Source organism: Podarcis liolepis (genome assembly GCF_965112155.1).
Source record: "Podarcis liolepis genome assembly, chromosome: 18".
Taxonomy (NCBI): domain Eukaryota; kingdom Metazoa; phylum Chordata; class Lepidosauria; order Squamata; family Lacertidae; genus Podarcis; species Podarcis liolepis.
Window position 1 is genome coordinate 7263265 of NC_139572.1, and position 21613 is coordinate 7284877.

Sequence of the window (21613 nt, forward strand, 5' to 3'; positions counted from 1 at the left end):
TTTCCTCCTGAGCTTTCTTGATATCACAGCTTTCTGACATCTAGGGCGCTGTTTGGTAAGTGGGGTTTGCCACATGGATGTGGCAGCTGGTGGGTGGGGAGTAAGGGTAGTTAATACCTCGTTTTGGTGGGGAGGGTGATGAGAACGCGGGTGCTGAGAAGGGGAAGCTCTTTGGTAGAGCGGCCAGAGCTGTAATGTTCAATATTTACTCAGCTCTGCCTATTCGTCCTTCTCTGGGCACCTCCAGGAAGAGTTACTCAGTGAGTTTTCACGAGTTTGTGGCTGATCCCTACCTCAAGGCTTGGCCTATCCAGCTCTCATCAGCTGTAGCTAGCAGGGCTTCTGGGGAAGGCTGTCCTAGCTCACCTGGTTCAGACTCGAGACCCACCTCTGACTCACAATCTGCAACATAGGTAAAGGTAAAGGGACCCCTGACCATTAGGTCCAGTCGTGACTGACTCTGGGGTTGCAGCACTCATCTCGCTTTATTGGCCGAGGGAGCCGGCGTACAGCTTCCGGGTCAGGTGGCCAGCATGACTAAGCCGCTTCTGGCGAACCAGAGCAGCGCACGGAAACGCCGTTTACCTTCCCGCCAGAGTGGTACCTATTTATCTACTTGCACTTTGACGTGCTTTTGAACTGCTAGGTGGGCAGGAGCAGGGACCGAGCAATGGGAGCTCACCCCGTCACGGGGATTCGAACCGCCGACCTTCTGATCGGCAAGTCCTAGGCTCTGTGGTTTAACCCACAGCGCCACCCATGGCCCTGCAACATAGAATCTGCAACGTAGAATTGGAAGGGATCCTGCGGGTCATCCATTCCAACCCCCTGTGAGGCAGGAATATGCAGCTGTCCCGAACGGGGATCAAACCTGCAGCCGTGGCATTATCTGCAGCACTCTCTAACCAAATCCAGGCTGAGGTCCACTTTTCCACATGCTCACTTTTGACTTCTACTTAATAGCTGCTGCTGCTTCTTTGGCAATCACTCATAGCCAAATGGCGTTTATTGACCTGACCAAGGCCTTTGACACTGTAAATAGTACTGCCCTGTCGACTGTCCTCCTGAAAATCGGACAAATTTGTGAACATCCTTCGGCTCCTCCGCAGTAATACGACGGCAACAATTGCGGGTAACAAGGGCTTTCAAAGTGAATCATTCACGGTGTTAACATATCCCTGTTTATCGCCCCGACTTAACAGCACCAATAAGGCACATTACTAATCTTAGGGTGGCAGTGCACTGTGTTGCGTTAGCTTTAGGTAAAGGGTAAAGGGACCCCTGACCATTAGGTCCAGCTGTGATTGACTCTGGGGTTGCGGCGCTCATCTCGCTTTATTGGCCGAGGGAGCCGGCGTACAGCTTCCGGGTCATGTGGCCAGCAGGACTAAGCCGCTTCTGGCGAACCAGAGCAGCGCACAGAAATGCCATTTACCTTCCTGCTGGAGCGGTACCTATTAACTTGCACTTTGAGGTGCTTTCGAACTGCTAGGTTGGCAGGAGCTGGGACCGAGCAACAGGAGCTCACCCTGTCGCAGGGATTCAAACCGCTGACCTAATCGACAAGTCCTAGGCTCTGTGGTTTAACCCACAGCACCACCCGCGTCCCTTGCCTTAGCTTTACTAATGGAAAAACAGTGAGGAACTTCCCCCTGACTCAACCCTGTTTTGAGTTTGGAGTGAGGATGGTGTCGCTGCTCCTCCTCACACTCATTTCCTGCAGCCAGACTTTTGCCGTTGCTGCCAGGGCCCCCCAGAGGCTGCCAAGATGGCAGCCACTGTGCCACCCAGGTACAGAGTTCTGCATTTTAATCCCCAGCATGTTTCCATTCTGAGAGAAGTCTAGAAACCCATAGAGGCAGACTAGAAAGTGAACACGCATTTTCCCTCACCATAATTGATTTCCATGGGAGCCCCGGTGTAAAAACAACAAAACATATAGCATGGAATACAAAATATAGTGGGAAAGTTCAGTTCCGTCGGGGGCTTTGGTCAAAGAGGCAAGTTCCTGTCGTTTCTGTGAAAACTCCGTTGAAAAAGATAGCTTATTTCTAAGTTGGGAGACAGTTCAGAAGGCTTGGCGTTCTTTTTGCATCAAATCCATAAAATTGTATTTCCCCCACTCCACAAGTGCACATAGAAATTTGCCTTCCATGTCTCCTGTGTTCATGCAACATTCATAAATGGCCACATTTAATACTTGCGAAAGCTTGCACCAACATTCCTGTAATAAAGAGAACAAGTCTGTAGAAGGTTGCCAGCCTATTGCAAATCCCCTTCCCATTAACAAATTGGATGTAGAACAGCACTGTATACAAACTTCTGCTCTTTAAATAATGGGTTTATTTTGCATCAAATTTTGTTAATGGACAGGAAAGTATTTTGTCAAAGGCCTGGAAACGATGCCTTATGAGGAACGGCTAAGGGAGCTGGGCATGTTTAGCCTGGAGAAGAGGAGGTTAAGGGGTGATATGATAGCCATGTTCAAATATATAAAAGGATGTCACATAGAGGAGGGAGAAAGGTTGTTTTCTGCTGCTCCAGAGAAGCGGACACGGAGCAATGGATCCAAACTACAAGAAAGAAGATTCCACCTAAACATTAGGAAGAACTTCCTGACAGTAAGAGCTGTTTGACAGTGGAATTTGCTGCCCAGGAGTGTGGTGGAGTCTCCTACTTTGGAGGTCTTTAAGCAGAGGCTTGACAACCATATGTCAGGAGTGCTCTGATGGTGTTTCCTGCTTGGCAGGGGGTTGGACTCGATGGCCCTTGTGGTCTCTTCCAACTCTAGGATTCTATGATTCTATTTTAAATGGTGGGCTGGGTGTGTTTTTTGTTTTGTTTTTTGAGTCATTAAAACAAGTAAGACAGCGAAGCTTTCCTGGTGGCCAGAATTGCCCTTGTGTTGATGTTCAGTGGTGTGTAGTGGAAGGGGAATAATTCATAAATTGTACATGCTGCTCGACTATAAAAAGAATAAGATTTTTAAAAAAAAGAGTTGCAAGGGACACCAAAGGGTCATTTAGTCCAACCCCTGCAATGCCGGAGTCCTGCTCACAGCCATCAAACCACCAACCTTCTGGTTAACAGCTGGATGCACTAACCCATTGCTTCATTTTGGGTTGACTATGGCCTGAGCTCAGTGGCAGTAGGACACATGCTTGGCATTAAGAAGGTCCCAGGTTCTGTCCTCAGTGTCTCCAGGGAGGGCTAAGGACTGCCCCATACCTGAAACCCTGGAGACCTGCTACCTGTCAGTGGAGAGGTAACATTGAGCCAAAGGCCTGCCTCAGGGTAAATTTATCAAAATGATGAGGACTAGACGCTTGCGTTCTTTTTAAGAGGAGGGCCATGCTTGCTTGGCATACGGAAAGTGCCAGTTTCAGTCTCCTATAAAGGTAAAGGCACCCCTGACAATTAGGTCCAGTTGTGACTGACTCTGGGGTTGCGGTGCTCATCTCGCTTTATTGGCCGAAGGAGCCAGCGTACAGCTTCCGGGTCATGTGGCCAGCATGACTAAGCCGCTTCTGGCGAACAAGAGCAGCGCATGGAAACGCCGTTTACCTTCCCGCCGGAGCGGTACCTATTTATCTACTTGCACTTTGACGTGCTTTCGAACTGCTAGGTTGGCAGGAGCAGGGACCGAGTAACGGGAGCTCACCCCGTCATTGCGGGGATTCGAACCGCCCACCTTCTGATTGGCAAGCCCAAGAGGCTCAGTGGTTTAGACCGCAGCGCCACCTGCGTCCCACTCAGTCTCCTATAGTCAATGGCAATTGAGGAGGGGTCGTTGCTCCCCGAAGACCAGATGCAAGGGTGGGCAGGATTCCTATCCCCCTTTAACAGATGTGCAGAGAGGACGAGGCAGTTTCAGCCAAACTGCATCTTGCCATGAAGGTTTTCTTCTTGTTGGTGTTTAGTCGTGTCCGCCTCTTCGTGACCCCCTGGACCAGAGCACGCCAGGCCCTCCAGTCTTCCACTGCCTCCCGCAGTTTGGTCAAACTCATGCTGGTAGCTTCGAGAACACTGTCCAACCATCTCGTCCTCTGTCGTCCCCTTCTCCTTGTGCCCTCCATCTTTTCCAACATCAGGGTCTTTCCCAGGGAGTCTTCTCTTCTCATGAGGTGGCCAAAGTCTTGGAGCCTCAGCTTCACGATCTGTCCTTCCAGTGAGCACTCAGGGCTGATTTCCTTCCGAATGGAGAGGTTGGATCTTCTTGCAGTACATGGGACTCTCAAGAGTCTCCTCCAGCACCAGAATTCAAAAGCATCCATTCTTTGGCGATCAGCCTTCTTTATGGTCCAGTTCTCACTTCCATACATCACTACTGGGAAAACCAGAGCTTTAACTATATGGACCTTTGTTGGCAAGATGATGTCTCTGCTTTTCTTCTTACAAAGCTCTTAATGGCTGAGGGACGTTGGGAGCTGCTTTCAGCCCGGGGTGGGGTGGGGGGACACACATGCCAAGAGTGGCGGGGGTGGGTGGGCAGAGAGAGGCAGAAGTGGGCGAGGCAACAGGTGCCCATTTTGCATCTGGGTAGGAGGCTAGTTTCTGCACCTCCCCAGGGAAACAAGATGAGTTTTCGGAGTTTGGAGTCCAGGCAGGCAAAAGTTCTCCAGGAGAGCGCAGGGTGCAGACCTGTGAGGGGGCAGATCTTGGGCACATGCCATTGTCAGTGGCTAAGCTGCTGTGACGTCACGGAGGGATCGGGGATCCCTGACCCTGCAGATCAGGGACAGAGCAGGATCCGGAAGCGTCTCCAGGCTGCATAGTAAAGGTAAAGGGACCCCTGACCATTAGGTCCAGTTGTGACCGACTCTGGGGTTGTGCGATCATCTCGCTCTATAGGCCGAGGGAACCGGCATTTGTCCACAGACAGCTTCTGCGTCATGTGGCCAGCATGACTAAGCCGCTTCTGGCGAACCAGAGCAGCGCACGGAAACGCCGTTTATCTTCCCGCCAGAGCGGTACCTATTTATCTACTTGCACTTTGACGTGTTTCCGAACTGCTAGGTTGGCAGGAGCAGGGACCGAGCAACAGGAGCTCACCCCGTCGTGGGGATTTGAACCGCCAACCTTCTGATCGGCAAGTCCTAAGCTCTGTGGTTTAACCCACAGCGCCACCCGTGTCCCCCAGGCTGCATACTGGAGAGTAAACCCACCCACAGTAGGCAACTGACCAGTTCCTCGGACACGGGGGCCACTCGCCTTCAGTGCCTCCCTCTTGCCAGGATGCGGACAAGCATAGGAGCCAACTTCTAGGGCCGAGGTCCCTTTGCCCCCCCCCAATAAAATATTTAAGGGGGCTTCCCCCCCATTAATGAGCATTGCAATTCAAATGGTGTGCGTGCACTGCATCTTGTGATCCATTATGGGGGGGGGGGACTTACCTCCGCCCCCAATATTTTATTAAAGTAGGCAGGTACCCCTGGATTCCAGCTTTGGCACAATGGCGTTTCTCTTCTCCAGGGGAAAGTTTCTGGTAGATCTTCGACAAGGCTGGTAATATAAATAAAATAAAAATATAAGCTTCTACCCAGAACAAACTTAGCTGGTCTCTAAGGTGCTACTGGATAATTTTTTTTTAATTTTTAATTTCGACTGCGTCAGACCAACACGGCTACCTACCTGAAACTCTGGATTCTAGAAGGCTGGCAATGCGAAACCTGGGAGGAGAGGTATAAAATTGTGTGGCCTCGAGGTGGCGCCAGGGCACAGGGTTTGACTCACCCACCAACTGTGCTAACATCCAAGGCCTCGCGATGATTCTAGTCCACAATCTTTCTTTCTTTCTTTCTTTCTTTCTTTCTTTCTTTCTTTCTTTCTTTCTTTCTTTCTTTCTTCGCAACCTGACAAAATGTAGAAATAGGAGCAGGTTCAAAACTTTGAGAAAAGGAACAAAAGGTTATCTTACACAGCTGACGGAAGGAAATTCTTAGTTTCACCCTTGGTGAACAATTAACCAATATATATTTTTCTCTCTCTCTCTCTCCTACCCAGGGATTTCCCTGTCTACTGAACAGTGGTTCAACTTGAAGGCAGTCATTCTTACAAATCGACGCAGCTACCCAGAAATTCTAAGAGACAAGCTACTTTGAAAAACCACTTTGAGATTTGCTGTGGTAGTGTGGGTGTGAGAGAGGGATGACACAAAACGTGGTTGTGGTTAGCGAATAAATATAACCGCTCCTGAGATTGTGTGTGTGTGCGTGTGTGTGCATGTGCTTGCGGTTCTTTGGAAACAAATCCCGGGAAATAATCACCCTAGGAGGATTTAACAAATGCAAAGAGGCGTTTTGCTAAAAATAAATGTGACTAGTAACCAATAAATGGCTGTTATTGACTTCACAATCCCCACTTCAGAGAACTGGTGGCCCATCGAGATTTTGCTAGACTCCAGCTCCCGTCAGCCCCTGTCAGCCTGGCTGGTGGTCAGGGATGATGGGAATGGTAGTCTAACAACATTTGGACGCCAACACATCGCCTTGGCCCTTTATGTTCGTCTAAAAGTATTTATAACAGAACCGCCGAGGGTAAAGGCAGTCTATTTTGGCAGCTGTTGGGGGAGCAAAAAAGCGTGGCGGGGTGTGTGTGTGTGGGTCTGTCTACTTTAAGGAACAGGTTCCTGGCTGAATTGCATCCTTTGTTTAATTCAACAAAGCGGTTCTTCAAATTCACCAAACACCTTGTTGCATCCTTTTTTGCCCTCCCCGGTTCGTTGGGTCAATATTTGCCTTTGCATCCCTGCCTAGTTTGGGACATAACCCCCCCCCCGTCCTCCTCCCCCCCCCGCCCGCGCGCCACACTTCCACGCTCCCAATCCCACTCCCAGTAGCACCCCGCTTTTACGCTCCCCGAAACCCCCCGCGCACTTCCCCGGAACGGCCAGGCGGTGTCGCTGCCCAGCAGCTGCTTTTTGTGGTCCTGATGCTGCGCTCGCCAGCATCCTTTTCCCTCCTCCAGTGGCATCTTGCGCGCCGCCGCCTCCTTCCTTCTCGCAGCATCCTCCACTGCGCAGCCCGCGCTGGGGGCTCGGGGGATGGCCAGACTGCCGGCGAGCGAGCCCAGGCGGAAGGCGCAATCCCAGCAACCGCCCCGCGCCTCCCCCATGAGCAGCGGCAGCGGCGGCGGCAGCATCTCCGAGCCCGAGGGCATGAAGGACCTAGATGCTATCAAGCTCTTTGTGGGGCAGATCCCCCGGAACCTCGAAGAGAAGGACCTCAAGCCCCTCTTCGAGCAATTCGGGCAGATCTACGAGCTGACGGTGCTGAAGGACCGGTACACTGGTATGCACAAAGGTACGCCCTTCTGTTTTTAATCCATCCTTTTCTCTCTCTCCTTCTGTTCTCCGCTCGCCTTTCCTCTTCGCTCCTCTCCCTCGCGCACCCTACTCCCCCCCCCCGCCTAATCCATCCTCCTCAACCTTTTCTTCCCTTTCTACCAATCTGTCCATCCCTCCCCCCCAACTACATTCTCCATCCTGTCATTTTAATCCACCCGATCACTTTCTCCCACCTTGCATGCAATATTTTCCTCCCTCCCTTAAAATAATAATCTTCATTCTGTCTGGGCGGGCGGGTGAAGCGGGGGCGGGAAGCGTCTTGCTCACCCTTAGCTCTCCACATCAAGCCTGTTTCTCTCTCCCCCCCCCCCTATTTTTTTTTGCTGCTGCTCCTCTATAAACCCCTTATATAGTTGTGTTTTATTCCATCTGCTCTTTAATGCCGCCACCCCCCTGAAGGCTCTCTCTTTCTCATTCTGCTCCATTAACCCCCTCCATCCCTTTCACCATCGCTGCCCCCCCCCAATTTCCCTCCCCTTAACCCATCACCAGATCAGCCTCCAAGAGCGTCTCAATCTGTTCCCAGGCCCACCGCTAGCCCGAGCTTCAAGGCTGGTGCTGCCATCCTCTCACCTTGCCTGGACACCTGTGTGTCCCACCTCCTTGCAGGTTAAACTGGGGGTGGGGGGTGGGGAGGTGCTCATTCAGGGGCCTTGGAGCCTATATGGCTTCCCTCCCCCCATCTCCTCTTCATTGCCTCCTGGTCTCTCCAGACCCCATTCCCAGACACCTCCCCATTTCTCTTCCCACACCCTCCATCCAAACCTCACCCACCACCACCAGCACCACCACCCCGTCCTAAAAAAAAAGCCCATTTTCATATCATTTATGGTGTGTTTCTACCCTGCAGGGACCTTCCCCCAGCTCCACCCCCCTCTTTCCTCTACTCCCTTTTCATTTTCTGGAAAAAAGACTTTTGACAGGAACACTGGGGTGTGGGGCACGACTATATATATATATATATATATATATATATATATATATGCATGCTATGCTAACCAAAATGGCTCTTGACCGCTATCTCTGAGGCTAGACCCTAAAAGCTGCCTGCAATTGCTCCTCGGCGTTTAAACTTCCAGACAAAAGGTCTTGGATGCCTTTAACATTTCATGGGACATTGGCAGATGCAAACCCATAGTGTGTGTGAGAGAGGGGAGGGCTGTGTGTGTGTGTGTGTTTGTGTGTTATAGTGTGTGTTATATGTGCTTGAAAACAATTTTCCCCCCTCCAAAAAAAGGCATTGGGATGGGGCTACTTGTGGACAGCACAGTCAGTGGCGAATCCTGGCCTGTTGCTGCCTTGCGATGTACGGAAACGGCAATGTTTTGTTGCAGATAGTTGAAGGCCTGTTGGTCTAAGCTGGCCCTTATCTCAGGTGGACCCTCCAAGCATGGTTGGAATCATCCCTGACCCTTGACTATCCCATGGGGAGGCTGGGGGGGGGGCTGGGGGGAATCGGAGACCAGCGGCAACCTCTGCAAAGCGGCAGGTTCCCCGCCCCAAACTTTCCAGGGGCGAGACTGAATCGCCTTGTTGGTTTGTGTGTTACTTTCAAGAGGCACGTGGCCTTGTGCCTGCACCTGCCTGTGGCTGATTTTTGCGTGACGCGCTTTGCGGTGGGCTTAAGTCGGACTGGAAGGGCTTCCGGAAACCACAGGAAAGGAGTGAGGTCTTGTGGTCAAATCTTGTGGGTTTTGCACTGGCCATTGTGAGAACAGTATACTAGTCTTGAGAGCCTCAAGGTCCATAAATAGCAACACCCTAGTGGTCCCAGGCCCTAAGGAAGTTAGATTAGCCTCAACCAGAGCCAGGGCCTTTTCAGCACTGGCTCCGGACTGGTGGAACGCTTTGTCTCATGAGACCAGGGCCCTGCGGGATCTGATTTCTTTCCACAGGGCTGTAAGACAAAGTTGTTCCGCCTGGCCTTTGGCTTGGAGCCAATTTAATTCCCTCCCCCTCTTTTTTCTTTTCCTTTCTCCTCCTGCTACATTTTAATATTTTAATGTTTCAATATTTTAATGTTGTATTTTAATTTTGTTTTTAAGTTGTTTTTATTATAGCTTGTTAGCCGCCCTGAGCCCGGCCTTGGCTGGGGAGGGCGGAGTATAAATAAACATTATTATTATTATTATTATTATTATTATTATTATTATTATTATCATCATCATCATCATCATTATTATTATTATTCTAGGTGGGCCCATTGGCCTGACCCAGCAGGGCCTTCTTCTGTTCTTATGTGGGCCCATCCATCTTAGCACTATCTACAAAGACTGGAAGGATGCGGGTGGCGCTGTGGGTTAAACCACAAAGCCTAGGACTTGCCGATCGGAAGGTCGGTGGTTCGAATCCCCGTGACAGGGTGAGCTCCTGTTGCTCGGTCCCTGCTCCTGCCAACCTAGCAGTTCGAAAGCACGTCAAAGTGCAAGTAGATAAATAGGTATCGCTCTGGCGGGAAGGTAAACAGTGTTTCCATGCGCTGCTCTGGTTTGCCAGAAGCGGCTTAGTCCTGCTGGCCACATGACCCGGAAGCTGTACGCCGGCTCCCTCGGCCAGTAAAGCGAGATGAGCGCCGCAACCCCAGAGTCAGTCACGACTGGACCTAACGGTCAGGGTCCCTTTACAATGACTGGCAGCAGCTCTCCAGGGTGCCTGGGCAGGGGTCTTATTTCAGCCCTACCTGGAGACACTTGGGATCAAAACTGGGATCTTTTACATGCAAAAAACCTGGCGGTTCTTCCCCTAATAATAATGTAAACTTCCAGTCCTTTTGATGCAGCAGAAACCCTCAAAACAGTGGGAGCTGCTTTGTACTGAGTAATCCCATTGGTCCATCTAGCTTGGCCAGCAGCATCTCTGTGGAGTTTCAAAGGGAGCCCTGCCTGGTGATGTTGAGAGTTGGACCTGAAAAGCAAACAGGTGCCTTGCCACTGAACTGAATCCCCTTCTCCTTCCCTCCTGGGAGGAAACACGGAATTATTTAGCTGGCATTGTATGTGGAGGGACGACTGGAACATGCCGTTTGGTGGAAGGAGAACGTCTCCTGTTGTTCTCTGTTGCACACGAGAATGTCTAATGGGCTCAAGAGTCCGGAGGGTAGATTTTGGTTGCGTGTTTGGAAGGAATGACTCAATGGCGGTTTTGGCTGGCCACGGGGAGGAACGACTTTGGCAGGAGGAGTTTGATGATGGAGCCGGTGACCCAATCGAGTGGGTGGTCTCTCGCTCATGAAGAGGTCTTCAGGTGGGGGGCTAGACAGCCACTGGTTGGGGGTTCTCAACATTATTACGGTGGTCTCTTGGTTCTCAAACTTAATCCGTTCCGGAAGTCTGTTCCAAAACCAAAGCGTTCCAAAACCGAGGTGCACTTTCCCATAGAAAGTAATGCAAAACAGATTAATCCGTTCCAGACTTTTAAAAACAACCCCTAAAACAGCAATTTGACATGAATTTTACTACTGAACGAGACCGTTGATCCATAAAATGAAAGCAATAATCAATGTACTGTACTGTAAAATAAATAAGACAGTATTGTAGATGATATATATATAAAAAATTCTTACCTGCACTGATGTTAGTCATTGTTTGGATGGGGGGCTTTCATCCATTTCCGCAGTCACACAATCAATCAATCAATCAATCAATCAATCAATCAATCAGTAGCTGAACTGGGTTCCACACAGTCACAAAAACAATTTAACTGAAAAAGCCACAAAAACAAAAACGCAAAATAAATAGCAAAAACAAAAGCACCAAACTTAATCCATTCTGGAAGTCTGTTTGACTTCCAAAATGTTCGAAAACCAAGGTGCCGCTTCTGATTGGCGCAGGAGCCTCGAAAACAATAGCCGACGGCCGTAATGGATGTTCAACTTCCGAAAAACACTCGAAAACTGGAACACTTACTTCCGGGTTTTCAGTGTTTGAGAACCAAGACACCACTGTATGATGATGATGATGATGTCTCAAGTTGCGTGGGGAACGCAATTGTTTGATTCTGCGACCTCACTGGGAGCCCTGAGAGAATCCTACTGAAGAAGAAACATAGAGTCTTCTTCATCCAGGGACAAACCTTCTATGAAACTAAAGAAGCTTAAGCTTGAGGGCCGCACACTGCTTTAAAAAAATTGCTTTTAAAAAAAGCATCATGCACATATATGACATTTCCCTAAATTACACCCCATAGAAGCATGGAAGGAACCACGAGGGTCATCTAGTCCAACTTTCAGCAATGCAGGAATATTTTGCTCAAACCCTTGAGTTCTCCTTCTCTACCAACTGAGCAGACCTCGAAAACTACAAGGCAGAGGGAATTTTTATTGTCTCCAGTGGTTTTGGCATGTGAGATAATCCAGTACAACAATTTTAATCGAAATCTGAGATGTGGTAGCTAATTATTAGAATCATAGAATCATAGAGTTGGAAGAGACCACAAGGGCCATCGAGTCCAACCCCCTGCCAAGCAGGAAACACCATCAGAGCACTCCTGACATATGGTTGTCAAGCCTCTGCTTAAAGACCTCCAAAGTAGGAGACTCCACCACACTCCTTGGCAGCAAATTCCACTGTCAAACAGCTCTTACTGTCAGGAAGTTCTTCCTAATGTTTAGGTGGAATCTTCTTTCTTGTAGTTTGGATCCATTGCTCCGTGTCCGCTTCTCTGGAGCAGCAGAAAACAACCTTTCTCCCTCCTCTAGGTGACATCCTTTTATATATTTGAACATGGCTATCATATCACCCCTTAACCTCCTCTTCTCCAGGCTAAACATGCCCAGCTCCCTTAGCCGTTCCTCATAAGGCATCGTTTCCAGGCCTTTGACCATTTTGGTTGCCCTCCTCTGGACACGTTCCAGTTTGTCAGTGTCCTTCTTGAACTGTGGTGCCCAGAACTGGACTCAGTACTCCAGGTGAGGTCTGACCAGAGCAGAATACAGTGGCACTCTTACTTCCCTTGATCTAGATGCTATACTCCTATTGATGCAGCCCAGAATTGCATTGGCTTTTTTAGCTGCCGCGTCACACTGTTGGCTCATGTCAAGTTTGTGGTCAACCAAGACTCCTAGATCCTTTTCACATGTACTGCTCTCAAGCCAGGTGTCACCCATCTTGTATTTGTGCCTCTCATTTTTTTTGCCCAAGTGCAATACTTTACATTTCTCCCTGTTAAAGTTCATCTTGCTTGTTTTGGCCCAGTTCTCTAATCTGTCAAGGTCGTTTTGAAGTGTGATCCTGTCCTCTGGGGTGTTAGCCACCCCTCCCAGTTTGTTATTTTTTAAATAAAAAAGTGGCGATGTGTTGTGGAGCAAACCTGCTTGGCAGGGGGTTGGACTCGATGGCCCTTGTGGTCTCTTCCAACTCTATGATTCTATGATTCTAAACCCATCAAAGAGGATAGCAGTTGTCACCTAGACTTTGTTGTGGCTGCATGGAGGTTCCCATGACCATTCAAGCTTCAGGGTACCCCAAAAATGTAGGTCTCCCACTATCTCCATCTCCTATGTCAGGGATGGGGAACCTTTGACCCGCCCCCAATGTTGATGGTCTATAACTCTCCATCTTACTGGACATTGGCCAAGTTGGCTGCTGGGACTTGGGCTCCCAAAACATCCAGAGCTCTGCAGGAACCCCATCTCTCTGCTTTCTCAGGATCCGATGAATTTATGGAAGACAAGGTCATTGATGGCTCCGCTGTGGCTCCACAGTTGGAGGCAGAGATGCTTTGGATGACCAGTTGCTGGACACAGCAAGAGGGGAGAGTTAATGTTGTGCTCAGGTCCTCCTTGCGGGCGCAGCTGGTTGGCCACTGTGAGAACGAGATGGGCTACTAGTCTGATCCAAAAGGCTCTTTTTCTGGGCTTAGGCTCTACATTCTATAGAGTCGATTGCATTCTGCGTAAACAGGTAATTGTATTAAAATGCACACTTCTTCTTCTTTGGCAATCCCTCATAGCCGAGTAAGATGAACATGAACACGGTCTTAACAGTGAATCCATAAGTGACTGTGGAGGCCAATTCTGGATCCACACATCCTTCCACAGTGGGAACATAGGTTTCCGGACAGGAGTTGATCCCTGCGAGGGTTTGCCAAACGTGCCTTCCTCTTAGCACACTTCTCCCTTTTGTCTTGAGTTCTAATGTCTTCAAAGCCCATGACACCTTTGGTAAAGGCTGTTCTCCAACTGGAGCGCTTGCAGGCCAATGTTTGCCAGTTGTCGATGTTTATACTACAGTGGTACCTCGGGTTACATACGCTTCAGGTTACATACGCTTCAGGTTACACACTCCGCTAACCCAGAAATAGTGCTTCAGGTTAAGAACTTTGCTTCAGGATAAGAACTGAAATCGGGCTCTGGCGGCGCGGCGGCAGCAGGAGGCCCCATTAGCTAAAGTGGTGCTTCAGGTTAAGAACAGTTGCAGGTTAAGAACGGACCTCCGGAACGAATTAAGTACTTAACCTGAGGTACCACTGTACATTTTTTAAGATTTGCCTTGAGAGAGTCTTTGAACCTCTTTTGTTGACCACCAGCATTACACTTTCCATTTTTAAGTTTGGAATAGAGTAGTTGCTTGGGCAGATGATAATCAGGCATCCGAACAACATGGCCAGTCCAACGAAGTTGATGTTGAAGAATCATGCTTCAACACTTGTGATCTTTGCTTCTTCTAGTACGTTGGCATTATTCACCTGTCTTCCAAAGCAATATGTAAAAACACACACACATTCCCTACAATGTCTTCACCAGCCTTAGCCACCTGCTTTTCTAAACAAGCATTGCTTGAAAAGCCTAAATAAAAAATTCCTTCCAGTAGCACCTTAAAGACCAACTAAGTTAGAAGCTGCTGAATTGCAACTCATTACCAAACTTAAAACCATGGAGAGACCTGGTCTGAACAGAGACATTGGATTCTTATCTCATTATACATGACTAAGCCATTTTTCACCTTCTCACCTTTTCCTGCAAGACCTATTACAGTTGTTAAGAGTCGTCAACAGGCTCATCTCAGCTATCTGCCAATCACCCATTCCCACCACCCTTCTGAGTAATACCCCTCCCCACCTTCTCACTATATATTTCAAGGCTTTTATATGTTATTTCCTCTTTTATGGTTTTATTTGCACAATGCCTAATAAAAGGTTTGATAAGTAAGTAGAAGGATCTGGCAACTTCTGTTTCAGTGTATCTGAAGAAGTGTGCATGCACACGAAAGCTCATACCAAGAACTAACTTAGTTTGTCTTTAAGGTGCTACTGGAAGGATTTTTTTATTTTGACTATGGCAGACCAACACGACTACCTATCTGTAATTGAAAAGACTAGTGAGCAGAGACAAATAATCCAGCTTTTAAAATTGCAAATGAGGGCTGAAAAGGCGATTGACCCTTGTTCGGAGGCAGTCTTGATAACATCTTCCAGGTGTTTGCTGCTCTCCGGTTTCCAAGAGCCACAAACAGCTGGCCAGGGATGATGGGAACTTCATGTGGCAACATCTGGAGAGTCTCTTGCAAAGCAACCCTGTGGAGTATATGTCTTGGTGGTTTCTGAGAAATGGCATGTGTCTCTATGTGTGAGAGAGAGATAAAGAGGAGTTATCCATGCGCGCAGCAGCTTCAGAGAATCTCGCCTTATAGGCATTTAATCCACATAATCCATCCAGAACTATATGCATTAAAAAAAACAACAACATTCGTAGGGTGTTTTTGCAAAGCGACTTAAGCAAAGAGCGTGAGCCTCTCCCCAAAAGAGCTTTCAGTCTGTGCTGTGCCAGAGGGATGGCTACAGGGTCGGGGGCAGAGACGATGGTCATAGGATCACAGAAGTGTAGAGCTAGGTGGGAGCCCATGGTCATCTAGCCCAACCCACTGCAACAAGGATATATTTTTATTTCCTGCCTCCACCCTAAGGTCCCAGCAATTAACACACAAAATCAAAAACAGCCTAAAACAATTTACCGTATTTTTTGCTCTATAAGACTCACTTTTTCCCTCCTAAAAGTAAGGGGAAATGTGTGTGCGTCTTATGGAGCGTATGCAGGCTGCGCAGCTATCCCAGAATCCAGAACAGCAAGAGGGATCGCTGCTTTCACTGCGCAGCGATCCCTTTTGCTGTTCTGGCTTCTGGGATTCAGAATATTTTTTTTCTTGTTTCCTCCTCCAAAAACTAGGTGCGTCTTGTGGTCTGGTGCGTCTTATAGAGCGAAAAATACGGTACAATCCGAGCTTAGCATCCAAAGGGGTCTGTAGGGAAGGAGGCGGTCTCCTTGGGAATTTGGGGCCTGAGTCATTCAGGGCTTTAAATACTACTGTGAGAACTTTGAATTGGGCCCAAAAATGAACTGGCATTTCTCCTCCCCCCCCCCAATTTTTTTTAAAAAAACAAACAAACATACATACATCCTAATTGTAATTAAACCAATCTTGGTAACATTGTTAAGTGACTTCCTCAAATCCCCCTGGTTGAATTTCATTATATATCATTCTATATCCCCCCCCCAAATAATATTTATTATTTTCAGTAGATAAACATAGTAAAGAAAGAAAAGATTAACAATAATAAAGACAAACAAAAAAGAAAAGAAAAAGAGAAAAAAGAAAAAAGATACATACAACATATTACCACTTAATTAATTAAAATTAAGTACCATCCATCTTCATAAACATAGTATTTGACTCTGGTTTCTCTTCAGATCGTATAAATCTTTCGCCTCATTATATATCATTTTAACAGTTTTCCAAAATCTATCTTCTCAAAGAAAAATTATCTCGATCACTTAACATCTTTCATTCCTTCTATTCTGGCTTTAAACATCTTAATTCCTATCCTTAACATATTTACCGTATTTTTTGCTCTATAAGACTCACCTTTTCCCTCCTAAAAAGTAAGGGGAAATGTGTGTGCGTCTTATGGAGCGAATGCAGGCTGCGCAGCTATCCCAGAAGCCAGAACAGCAAGAGGGATTGCTGCTTTCCCTGCGCAGCGATCCCTCTTGCTGTTCTGGCTTCTGAGATTCAAAATATTTTTTTCTTGTTTTCTTCCTCCAAAAACTAGGTGCGTCTTGTGGTCTGGTGCGTCTTATAGAGCGAAAAATACGGTAAATCCTAGGCCAATCTCGTATGAACTGAATCTCATACGAAATTAACTGGCATTTCTCTTGGCACACTTCCGGGTCGGAGGAGCACCGGAAATAGCTTGTGCGCATGTGCACGGGCCTCCTCCGACCCGGATGTGCACCGGAAATAACACTTGCGCATGCGCAAAAAACACTTGTGCATGTGCACAAGCTATTTCCGGTGCTCCTCCGACCCGGAAGTGGGGAGCCGTGCAGCGCAGCACCAGTAAGAGCGGGCGGCGGGGGTTGCTGAGGGCCAGATAAACGAGTCCCTCGGGCCTTATCCGGCCCATGGGTCTCCGTTTGGGGACCCCTGCTCTAAGGACTTCCTGCTTAGACTACTGCAATGCTCTGCGTGGGGCTGCCCTTGAAGGCTGTCTCCAGTGCACAGTTGGAGTCGGCCATGTTTCTGAATAAGTCTCTGGAAACCACAGGAGGGGAGAGTGGCTCTTCTGCTCGGATACGTGGGGATCCAGGGCACAGTCCTTCAATGGCTGCGCTCGTTTCTCTCTGGTCGGGGACAGAGGGTGGCGCTTGGGGGGGAACTGTCATCGCGCCACTCCCTAGTATGTGGAGTGCCTCAGGGTGCGATTCTCTCCCCGATGCTTTTTAACATCTTTATGCGCCCCCTCGCCCAGCTTGTCCGGAGTTTTGGGCTGGGCTGCCATCAGTATGCTAATGACACCCAACTCTATCTGTTGATGGATGGCCATCCTGACTCGGCCCCAGACACACTGACCAGATGTCTGGAAGCTGTGGCTGGATGGTTACGTGGAAGCCGGTTGAAGTTAAATCCTTCGAAGACAGAGGTCCTGTGGCTGAGACAGGACGATATGGGATGGGGGGGGCAACTCCCATCTCTTGCGGGGGGTGCAGTTAGTGCCAGCACTGTCCGTTAAGAGTTTGGGTGTAATCCTCGACACCTCCCTTTCCATGGAGGCGCAGATTGCAGCTATAACAAAGGTGGCATTTTTCCATCTCCGCCAAGCTAAGCAGTTGGCTCCTTACCTCTCTCGCCCTGACCTAGCCACTGTGATCCACACGACGGTCACCTCCAGACTGGATTATTGTAACTCGCTCTACGTGGGGCTGCCCTTGAGACTGACCCAGAAACTCCAGCGGGTGCAGAATGCCGCGGCGAGACTCCTTACGGGGTCCTCGCTGCGAGATCACATTCACCCGGTGCTATACCAGCTGCAGTGGCTCCCGGTGGACTATAGGATCAGGTTTAAGGTGCTGGTTTTAACCTTTAAAGCCCTATACGGCCTAGGACCCTCGTATCTACAGGACCGCCTCTCCTGGTATGCCCCACAGAGGACCTTACAGTCTTCAAACAAAAACATCTCGGAGGTCCCGGGCCACAGGGAGGTTAGACTGGCCTCGACCAGAGTCAGGGCCTTTTCAGCTGTGGCCCTGATCTGGTGGAACGCTCTGTCCCAAGAGACTAGGGCCCTGCAGGACTTGACATCTTTCCGCAGGGCCTGCAAGATGGAGCTGTTCCACCAGGCCTTTGGCCAGGGCACAGCCTGACTCCCTCCTTCTGTAATCCTCATAGCACTCTAGCCCCATGGTTGCCATTAATTTGACTCTGAATTGATTCTAGAATGAATTTTAATTAATTAACTGTGCGATTTTATGTACACTGCTATTTTTACCTGTTGTTAGCTGCTCTGAGCCTGGTTTTGGCTAGGGAGGGCGGGATACAAATAAAATTATTATCATTATAATTATTATTATCTGGATTCCTAGGTTCTTAGGGGTATTTGGCCGCTGTGAGAACGGAATACTGGGCCTTTGCAGAACGTGGTTGGTGAGAAGGGCAGCCTGGTGGGAGACCATGCCTTGTGCTACCGTATTTTTCGCTCCATAAGACGCACCTGACCGTAAGAAGCACCTAGTTTTTAGAGGAGGAAAACAAGAAAAAGAATATTCTGAACAAAACAGTGGATGTATGATTTTTGTGGTTCATGCTGTGACCACAGACATGTGATTTGATGGTGAGTTTGGGGTAGCCCAGTGCAAAAATCCTGAGGATCCATGTGGATCCATGCTTTGTAACCACGTACTTGCGCCATTGCACCCCCAGGAAACAGTGGGTGCGTGGTTTTTTTGGTTCAGGCTGTAGCCACGGACATGCTATGTGATCTGATGGTGAATTTCAACACTCCCTTCCCTCTTGTTTGCCTTAGTGTCTTTTCCTTAGCTTGAGCAGTTTTTTGCTCCTCCTTTTCTTCTAATTTCTCTCCTCATTTATTTAGTCTCCTCTCCTTGCAAGTTTGCTGTCTTTACCTCCCCCCTCCCAGGCAGCCTCCTCTATGGCTAGCGTCCCTTATCTCGCTTCCGATCGCTTGCCGATCAGCGGTTTTGTTTCAACACCCTCTTCTCGCTTTCATTTTAAAAACAAAAGCATGATCTGCTTTCTGCCCCTGGGCAATTCGGCGCCAGGGACCACACATTCGCTCCATAAGACACACAGACATTTCCCCTTACTTTTTAGGAAGAAAAAAGGGCGTCTTATGGAGTGAAAAATACGGTATCTGCCAGTTCAAGGCATTCGTACCAGAGTATGAAGTTCTAAATGGCTTGGGACCCAAATATTTTCCCTATATCCACCGTCTCACACCCCATGATAAGCAGGGATGATGATGGGGTCCAGTTGGCTGCTGCCCAGTTGGCATTGACCCATGACAAGGCTTTTTTTGGTGGGTTTTTCTCATTTGTGGAATGCCCTCCCTCGTGAGGTGTGGCGCCCTCCCTCGCTATTGGCTTTCAGGAGGAATTTTCGAACATTCCTGTTTAGGGAAGTTTTTAATGTGTGACATTTTAATATATTTTTGATCTTTGTTGGAAGCCATCCAGAATGGCTGAGGAAAACCCAGCCAGATGGGCGGGGTACAAATAAATTATTATTATTATTATTATTATTATTATTATTATTATTATTATTATTATTATTATTATTATCCAGGAGAGAGAAAAGGTGCAGTCCTGGCCTAATGATGCCACCATCTCTAACTAGGGATGGAAGAATCTATTAATTTTGACTCTTTCCATTTCTTCTCCTCATTTTGCAGCAGTTTGAGATTTAAAAGATTTTATTTTTTTTTAAAGAATCCTCATGAAAATTCATCAGCATTCTAGAGCGGATTTCTCCTAATGAACACATTTCTTAATATGCCGCTTTGACCAGTGCATCCATTTCTGGCAAGTGCTTTCTCCTTAACACATTTTTGATTTTTTTAAATTAATTTTTCAACAATCAGAACGACAAACGTCGCTTTTCCAGAATAGGAGCTATAACACACTAAAACTTGAATTTCCTCAACATCAGCATGCAGAGTAACTGATTTGAGTGTTAAGCCAACATTACGTACAAAATCATAAATGCAAATAATATACAGTATACTACTCCCTGCGAGGTAGGTTAAGGCTGAGAGGCAGTTGTTCAGGGAGAATTGTGGCTGAGTCGGGATTCGAACACAGACCTTCATCCTATGCTGTTCACCTGCACTGGCTCATCCCTCTTCCTGACCCAGCCGGGGCTAAGGAGAGCCGGGGTCCTGGCAGCACAAGCTACGGACCTCCCGATCTGTCCTGTGGAGCCGCTTGCCAAGCGACCAGTGTCTCTGCCGTGGGCTGCCTGCCCGGGCCTGGAGTTGGTTCTGCTGAGGGCAGGGCGCCACGCTACGTGGTGGGTTGAACGTGGCTCAGTTCCGCAGGCACTGGGGGGAGTTGGGGCAAGGAGAAGCGTGAGTAATGTCCCCTCTAGTGAAATCCTCTGCGCGGTTCGTGGCTTCTTCCTCGTTGCTGCTTCACTTTCTCTCCCTCCCTCTCTCGACTTTGGAGCATTTAAAAATGTCGGCACCGCTTCCAGGGAGGGCTAAGTGCACTACAGTGTTGTTGTTTAGTTGTTTAGTCGTGTCCGACTCTTCGTGACCCCCTGGACCAGAGCACGCCAGGCACTCCTGTCTTCCACTGCCTCCCACAGTTTGGTCAAACTCATGCTGGCAGCTTCGAGGACACTGTCCAACCATCTCGTCCTCTGTCGTCCCCTTCTCCTTGTGCCCTCCATCTTTCCCAACATCAGGGTCTTTTCCAGGGAGTCTTCTCTTCTCATGAGGTGGCCAAAGTATTGGAGCCTCAGCTTCAGGATCTGTCCTTCCAGTGAGCACTCAGGGCTGATTTCCTTAGTACAGTGGTACCTTCGTTCCAGAGGTCCGTTCTTAACCCGAAACTGTTCTTAACCTTAACTTTAGCTAATGGGGCCTCCCACTGCCACCGATTTCTGTTCTCATCCTGAAGCAAAGTTCTTAACCCGAGGTACTCTTTCTGGGTTAGCGGAGTCTGTAACCTGAAGCGTATGTAACCCGAGGTACCACTGTACAGGCTTCCTCAGCCTCGGCCCTCCAGATGTTTTTGGCCTACAACTCCCATAATCCCTAGCAAGCAGGACCAATGGTGTTACGGAAAAATCTGGGTGCGGGGCTACTCTGCCACCCAGCTCATCGGACTAGGTCCGCGGGTCCCTGCGGAAGAAAATGAGCTCAGCCGGACAGGAGCAAACTGCAGAAGATCCAAGTTTATTGCGCAACAGGTTCAAGGCGAGATTGAACAGCGAGAAAGGGGTGACATGAACTTTTGAAATTTCCCTCCATGTCCCAGAATACAGTGCAGAATACATCCCAGTTACGTCATGAATACATTAAGAAGAGGTTGGGTTACACAGATTACATCACGAATACATTAGGAAGAGGTTGGGTTACACCGGATTAACATATGGAGGAGGGAGGGGGGAATATGCAGAGCTGGAGATATGGAGGAGGGGGGGGGGATATGCAGAGCTGGAGATATGCGCAGATAAGCACATCCTGAGAAGACAATGGTCCATGTATGCATAGTCTGTCACCTGGCATCGCCCGGAGGAAGGGCTTGGCAGAGCGATTTGACCGGATTAGGGTCTTGACACCTTGCTTGAGGGATTATGGAGGACAGGGGAGGTGTCATGGGGTCCTAGAGAAATTGAGCAAATTGGCACGTTGATCTTCTATGAATTTTATAGATTTTAGTCCCTTTTGACATTGACAATTGGAAATAAATGGATATATTGTAGCGAAGAAGGAGGTGAAGAAGACATGCCCCCCCTTCCGTATCAAGTGGTCAGG

The 21613-nt window shown here is 48.5% G+C and overlaps 2 protein-coding genes across 4 annotated transcripts in view; one reads left to right on the forward strand and one right to left on the reverse strand.

Moving 5' to 3' along the window:
• Window positions 1-2723: 2723 nt before the first annotated feature.
• The window catches only part of LOC310697542 (vesicle transport protein GOT1B-like), a 112000-nt gene continuing 93110 nt past the window's right edge, over window positions 2724-21613 (reverse strand). The window contains exon 2 of the mRNA XM_083484262.1: window positions 2724-2803. The gene's annotated coding sequence lies outside the window, so the exon portion shown is untranslated. The remainder of the gene's footprint in view (window positions 2804-21613) is intronic.
• Window positions 6953-21613, forward strand: part of CELF5 (CUGBP Elav-like family member 5) — a 69304-nt gene continuing 54643 nt past the window's right edge. For all 3 annotated transcript variants that reach the window (XR_014521011.1, XM_083483948.1, XM_083483949.1), the window contains exon 1: window positions 6953-7301. Coding sequence is in view for 2 of the 3 variants with exons in the window: in XM_083483948.1 (XP_083340074.1) it covers window positions 7043-7301 (259 nt within the window). In the remaining variant the exon portion in view is untranslated. The remainder of the gene's footprint in view (window positions 7302-21613) is intronic.